Source organism: Mytilus galloprovincialis, chromosome 12 (assembly GCF_965363235.1).
Source record: "Mytilus galloprovincialis chromosome 12, xbMytGall1.hap1.1, whole genome shotgun sequence".
Lineage (NCBI taxonomy): Eukaryota > Metazoa > Mollusca > Bivalvia > Mytilida > Mytilidae > Mytilus > Mytilus galloprovincialis.
In genome coordinates, this window is record NC_134849.1 from 20,205,053 (window position 1) to 20,212,968 (window position 7,916).

General features: G+C 30.6%; 1 protein-coding gene across 1 annotated transcript in view; it reads right to left on the reverse strand.

The window, feature by feature from the left end:
* LOC143053525 (E3 ubiquitin-protein ligase UBR5-like) overlaps positions 1–7,833 on the reverse strand; it is a 79,462-nt gene extending 71,629 nt beyond the window's left edge. Inside the window, exons 1-4 of the mRNA XM_076226317.1 lie at positions 7,675–7,833; positions 4,762–4,888; positions 3,459–3,532; positions 1,122–1,244 (exon numbers count right to left, since the gene is read on the reverse strand). Of these exons, the coding sequence (XP_076082432.1) occupies positions 1,122–1,244; positions 3,459–3,532; positions 4,762–4,888; positions 7,675–7,736 (386 nt within the window). The 5' untranslated portion in view covers positions 7,737–7,833. The remainder of the gene's footprint in view (positions 1–1,121; positions 1,245–3,458; positions 3,533–4,761; positions 4,889–7,674) is intronic.
* Between the last annotated feature and the right edge of the window lie 83 nt (positions 7,834–7,916).

Here is a 7,916-nt window from a genome sequence, read left to right on the forward strand (position 1 = left end):
CCCCTATGTTCTATTTTAAGTAACGGCGGCCATGTTTTTTGACGGATCAAAAATCAAAGCACACACTTTGTGCAGGATAATCTAAGGAACAATCATGCTAAGTTTTAACCAAATCCATTCAGTAGTTTCAGAGGAGAAGATTTTTTAAAGTTAGCAAATATGATGAACAAATTGTGAAAAATTGTCATTAAAGGACAATAACCCCTTAAGGGGTCAATTGACAATTTTGGTCATATTAACTTATTTGTAGATCTTACTTTGCTGATCTTTTTTGCTGTTTACAGTTTATCTTTATCTATAATAATATTCAAGATAATGACCAAAAACTGCAAAATTTCCTTAAAATTACCAATTAAGTGGCAGCAACCCAACAATGGTTTGTTTGATTCATCTGAAAATTTCAGGGCTGATAGATCTTGACCTAATGAACATTTTTACCCCATGTCAGATTTGCTCTAAATGCTTTCGTTTTTGAGATATAAGCCAAAAACTGCATTTGACCCCTATGTTCTATTTTAAGTAACGGCGGCCATGTTTTTTGACGGATCAAAAATCGAAGCGCACATTTTGTGCAGGATATACTAAGGAACAATCATGTTAAGTTTCATTCAAATCCATTCAGTAGTTTCAGAGGAGAAGATGTTTGAAAAATTGTTAACGACGACAGACGACGACGACGACGACGACGACGACGACGTCGACGACGACGGACGCCAAGTGATGAGAAAAGCTCACATGGCCTTTTAGGCCAGGTGAGCTAAAAAAATACAAAACAATTTGTTTTCATTAACATAAACAATTGTACAGTTTGCTTAAGTGTTCATACAAATTTGCCCTTAAAGAAGAAACTTAAGCAAAAAACTTCAAAGAAAGTACCAATGAGTAATAAAACCAAATAAAAGAACAGATTTCCATGTTGCACATATTTTATTATTTTGTTGTTGATCTCTATAAACTTATATATAAATTTAGAGAATTGAAGGTTTGAAAGCTGTAACAATTCAATTTCCATACAATAAATAGTGAATGGATGGATGGACGCATGCTCAGTATTTCTATGTCCCTAACAACAGGAGAAAAAAAAAAATTATTGACATTGTTCTGACACACAGTGAACTCACCCAGTGCTCTGTTCAGCCCCTGATCCAAGTATATCTGATACTAAAACCATAGGACTTTCTACAATTAAGGTTCCACCACCTCTGGAAGGAGCTGTTCTTTCACTCCTATCTCTCTTAATAGTCCTGGGTATATAAACATGAAAAAGCAATGATCAAAACAGAAAAAAAAACACTTACGTCACATCGTATAACATATGATTTAGTATATATATAACAGACAGCTACTCGTTACAAGAACTATATGTTGTATTTTCACATTAGGCGATATTAAAACCACCACAACTTAATAGAATCTATTTTTATTTATGCCTCATGTGTGTTTTTCCATCACAAACTTTAACCAGGGATGGGGTAATCGTAATCTGTAATCGTAATCGATTGTAATTGATTACATTTTTTCAAGTAATCAACAGTAATCTGTAATCGAAGACATTTTTGATTACATGTAATCGTAATTTAAATCGATTACAGTAAATATTTGGATGTAATCATCGATTACTTTTCGATTACATTTCAATTACTTTAGTAAAATAGTTTGATGAAAAATAACCTATTTCAGAGGAAAATATGTATGTTATCACTTTGTAGTACAGATAAAATATTATTCATCAACAATACTTGAGAGTTAAGCAACTGCCTTATTTCTATCTATTGTCTGAAGCTGCATTATGAGCAACCAGATCCCTACCTAAATTTACTTTATATCTAGCTTTTGAAACAAATGGATGTATGTGCTTGTCAATAATTCAAGAGCTTTAATATTAAAACAAGAAAATAGATTTGAAATAATAAAATCGATCTTAAATAAGAAATATGTCTGGCTTTCATTAAGTTCTGTACTACATTTTTTAAAAGTAATAAGCTTATTTGTATTAAATTTCCTGAAAACATAATTTTTAATCAGAGTTGAAATTAAAGCTTAGAATAGATAAACAGTTGATTTCTTAAATGTTATGATATATATATATATATAAATTAAATTTAAAAAAACACAAAATCCTTTTAAGAATGAACCAATGGCAATGCATAGCAATTCTTTTTAGAAATAGATGTATCCCTTTGACATTATAAATATATTTTGTATATAATTTGATTGAAGAAGTTAACAAATCTTAACAACATTCTTGCCTTTACTAAAGAGATGATCAAAGTCTTCTAGTCAATAACAATCATACTTTGTTTTTATTTCAATTATCTTATGTCTAATTAATAAGGAAATTTACAATATTTAGCCCCAGGTTATAAATTGTACTCCAGTGGCAGTTAAATAATCTGTAATTAGGTTTAAATCATGCATGTCATTATAACAATAAATTTTGATCTTAAAAATTAACTGAACTAATTAATTATTCTACTTTTTTTATATTTCCTTAAACATTATAATGTAATTAACTATGCTAAAATATTTTATTTTAAAGGGTAAAAACGAAAAAGCTAACCTAAGTCAGTAAGAAAGCTAAATTTTTGAAAAACAATTAGTTATGAATAAGTGATTATTGCAATGCGATGACATCTTTCATTTATGTTGAAAATCAAAATTTCAAGATTTTTTTAAATATTTCTAATCTTCATCAAGAGATTTGATCTAAAAAAAAACAGCTATTAACTATTATGATGCATTTGGTAAAGATCTTAATTTCCACTATACAAATGTTGAGCAATATAATTGTGTTTTACTCCTATTATTTTTTGTTGAAATTTTGAAGTATGTAATTGACAGTAATCGAAAAGTAATGTAATTACTTTTGATAAAGTAATCGATTGTAATCAATTACATACTAAAATTTGAGTAATTGATTATTAATCGATTACATACTAAAATTTGAGTAATCGATTATTAATCGATTGCACAAAAATCCTTATGTAATCGATTATTAATCGATTACATTTGTCAGTAATCGTGCCCATCCCTGACTTTAACATTGGTTGACATAGACACTAGAAACAAGTCACAAGTCACAAGTAAGCCTGATGTAGTGTAAGAAAATTGCATGAAGGACGGAATGAGAAGATAGAGTCTGAAACGTGCTGGGCATCTTTAGTTGGTCTGACAAGCTCAGCCTTTACATTGTTTGTAGAACTTTACTGATTCTAAGTGCAAACGTATTTTTCTGTAGATTGGCAGGTTTTATTCTACAAATACATGTGTATGGATACAATAACAATAGCAGAATTCATATGCATTTCAGATGTCAGTGACATCTATATTTTTAAGACAAGGAACTATAGATCTAGAATACATTATGATAGAAATTCTATGATGACACCTAACACTGCCTAATCCATTTACTAAACACCTTCAACATTTTAAGAAAAACAAACTATTATTATACATACGTTTTGGTGTCAGATTTGTTAAGATCAAGCTTATCTGTAACAATGCTGAATGGAATTCTGCAAACTCTACCATCCTGGAAAATAATAAAGAACATTTATAACATTGATTGCAGTTTTTTCCTTACCCCAACAATTCAGTCTTACATTCTGCTTATCTTCCATTGCTCCATTAAAGACTAGTTAATGAATAATCATCAATCAATCAATCAACTCATTTCTCTAAATTATTTAGCTGCCAACTGATTTTCGCTAAGGATTTTTGAAGGCAAGTCCAGGGACTCATCATTTTTAGGTATGATGAGTCCAACAGCAAGAAGAAAATATTTTATTGCAATATAAAGTAATATTTTAGTCTCCATTCCCTAACAGAGCAATGAAATGAAATCAAATTCAGATCACTTTAAACTTTTGCTATAAAATGATGATATTTGTGTTTAACTGTGTTCAGTTTATACAAAATATTTCAATCTTGATGCATCTGTGGACTCACCAGTTTTGAAAATGGTGAGTCCAGACATATTTTGATGAGTCCAGGACTCATTGACTCGCCTTAGTGAGAACACTGCTTGGTCTTAGTTTCCTGATTCAAAGTTCAGACAGACAGATTATAAGGTGGTAACATACACTAATATAAGCTATTTTGATTTCATCTTTTTTACCTGTGCTGATTTTTCATTTATATTCTATGGAATTTTATTAAGAGTTCTTTCAGCCCTTTTTACCTAGATGTTTTTATTTTTATTGTAAATATAAATGTCTAGTACTGTAATCTGACAAATATTGACATATTTTTTATAAACTCTACATACACTGCGGTCAGTATCATATGAATTGTGGAATGTGTATATAAGATTTTCATGGAATATGTAGAAATTTACCTCCTACAAAATATGAAAAGTACCACTTAACATGAAAAAGATAATGTTACTACTGTATCCCATAAAAATTTAACCTCAGATTGATTGAAAATGTTGAATAGAAAAAAGAAATGCCATGTCTTCTCCAGAATACATTGAAATACCCTCTTTAAAATTTTCCAACGCTATGTCAACTGAGTTGGACTATACTGTAAAAGCAGAAATTTTCGTTGAGGATTTAATTTGGTTTATTTCGTGAAAAGAATCTATCCAAGAAATTAAACCCTCTACGAAAATTTAACCTACATATAATATCACTTCCATTTACTTGAAACCACAAAATTAAATCCCAATGAAATCTTATACATGTTATATGGAGACAAAACCTAGAATTTTTAACCCCATGAAAATTAATGTTCCTGCAGTATATCTATTACACTTTTTACCTCAAGGAGTAAAGCAATATAAGTTGGTCCAACAACACATTGTGTGACAGTAAGGTTTCTGATGGCTCTAAATGCTGGTGAACTGACAAAACCATGATGGCTGACTTTCTCTGCAACTTCTCTTAATCTGTAATTATAAATAATAAAACTTTTCTTCCAAATTCTCATATGATTACTAACAAGGTTTGTAATTTGTAATTCTGAAACATTTGAAAATTACATGATTATAAAACTGAAAAGATAAGGTAAATTAAAAGTATTACGTTTTTTTGCTGTCGAGTGTAGAAAATTGTTTGTATAAATCCACTGTAAAATAAACACATGATTTATTTAATTTTATATTCGTTGTACATGTTTTAAATCAGTCTGCGGCATTAACCAGTAATTTGAAGCCCCAGACTAGTAAAAATCTCATTGGACTTGTGCAGAAGCACTGGTGATTGCCCCATCAGTCAAGTGAACATCTGAAATCGTTTTGTAATTGTAGCCAGTATTTTATTAACTCTATAAGAACAAATTACAAAATTGTCGCCAACATTGTTTACATCCGTTTACTGACGAAATTGAGAACAAGCCTCTACCATATGCCTTCAATTAACACAATCTATAAATTCCAAGGGTTTTCTTTCAAACGGCATGCAATAGTCAAAGTTGAGACTGAGTGCGGAAATATGAAGATAGATAGATCTGTGCCATATTCAGTCGACAACAAATTGCTACCAAATGAACTACAATTACCTGATGCAATAAAGCGCTGACAAGATCAAGCTTAAATCTAAAAGGCTCTTGAAATACAGTATTCATTTGTGTTACTGTCTAGTGCTCAGATTATTTTTTTAAAACCCAGCTCTGATCAGGGCAAAATTTCCGCAAAATTTAAGGTCGCCAGATTTTCAATATTCTAATACTAAGCCTAAATGGTAACCAGTTATGATTTTTTTTATCCCCAATCAGCTTTTAAAACCGCCCAGGCAACCATTTCAGTAGACTAAATTGAGGGCTGTACATGTAGTAAATACTACTGGTGGAAACATATGGGGACTATTTAAGCAAACCGCAAAGCATAAATAAACAATTCCCACAAACATTACCAGTGCTCTAGCTAGAAATCAAAAGGGGCATGGTGCCAGTGGAGGGCAGGGCACTTTTTATGATAAGAAAAGGCACTGCTCATTTTTTGTCTACGTTTCTGTGTGTATCACGAGTTAACGAATCTCTTTTTTTTTTACTGTATATGGTTTTTTTTCAAATAAAGATGCATTTCAACTAAAGTCTTTATTTAATTGTTTGTGTAGTTATGAATAATATAGTACATCTTCATCGAAAACATTATGTTTTTATAGTTTAACTTCACTCTACCCATTGTCAAAAAATTCTTTTTTTTATCTTTATAAGATTTTTTTTTTAAATCACAGCTTTTAATACATTTTATGGCCAATTTACAAAAAATGGAAGTTTTTAACGACCTTGACTGGCTATACAGCCCTTGCATGGTTGGTGATGGCCAATTTCATAACCCAGTTTACATTGTTTATTTCTAATTTAACAATGTTAAGAACATGGATTGCTAAAAGTATAATTATCAAAAAGAAATTGCAATATATTTTTGTTTAATATGTTCAAAGACAGATAATATCCTTAGGTAACATTATTATGTTATTTTATATTCAATTGGTTATTTATTCCTTTTTTTGATACTAGATAATATTTTAAGAGCACAAATTTGTAATAAGCTAAAACAGGGGAAGTAACTCCAAAATCAATTTCCAAAACGTTTGCGTAAATTAAAAAACTGTGCTTGTCGCTAACAAGTTGAGATGGAAAGCATTTCTGTGAAGGCATAGTTTAATTTTAATGACTTAAATTCAATTCTAAAGTCATGAAAGTCTTTATTTATACACTCTTCCATTGTGACATGGAGGTCGAAAATGCCGACCCAAGCAAAACACGACCCAAGCAAAACACACTCGCTGACCTATTCATCAAATGTATGACAAAAGATACATTGTCCTAATTAAATTACCTAGTTATTAACACCTTTGAAGTCTCTATCATTGTAATTGATTGTAATGACATGATTACCCTGGGGGCAATCACACAGGTGTCATATATGTAATGAACTTGGAGATCAGAAATCGATGAAACAAAAGGCAAATTTACCAAAACGGCACAAGAGAATTTTGGAAAAAGACGTCAGGGCAGAAGGGCGCGGATGAAGGCACCCAGGGCGCGGCGCCCTTCTATTTTGGGCTAGCGAGACCACTGTTACTTCTTCTACTTTGTAGTGACCACCTTCAACACTTTGGATTTTATGTTACTTGAACTTGATTGAATAAGCATAAATGGTAAATTGCCAAATTTTTTTACACAAATTAAACCATATTTAGTTTGAAATCAATTCAGCAGTATGAAGTATGAAATAATCATGATAATTGGGATAATTTGCAAGAAAAAAAAATAAATAAAAAAATTGGAGCTCTGACATAAAAACTAAAAAAGACAAAGAACAATGATGAAAGAATTCCAGAAGTCTTGTGATCATGGTGATGAAAAACAGCTTATGTCAGGTTCAAATATTGATTCCATTTTTTTTTTGTTGCTTTTTGTATAAATTTTTAACCATTTATTTGAAAAATATATTAAAATTCTTCATGTCTACAAAAAGAGCATATACATGTAGGTCACATTTGTCACATCATAAACGATTAATACATTTATTGAAACAAAACATTTGGCTTGTGTTAAATAATTTCAGGGCACATAAGGCATTAATCTAACAGTTACAATTGATTTCGATGCGTAATTTACAGTGACGTCAGAATACCGTAACGCGATAAAGAGCACGTTTATTAAATATTTGATCGTTTCTTTTATCTCGAAGTACCACAGCCCAAGTACGAATAAATCAATTACCTATCGTTCAACTGGTCATCTGTTCCAGGTAAAGGATGGACTATACAATGAATGGATGTCATCACGTATTAAAAATATAAATTATTATCTTTCTACTGGAAATTTTATGAAATTTATTCCGATTTTAAAAGTTAATTGATCTTCGCCATCTTTGAAGTAATTTCCATAAGTCAATTGTTACCTCAAATACGATTGGTTAAAACATATTTACTGTCATTGGTTCCGATTGGGTAGTATTTTTA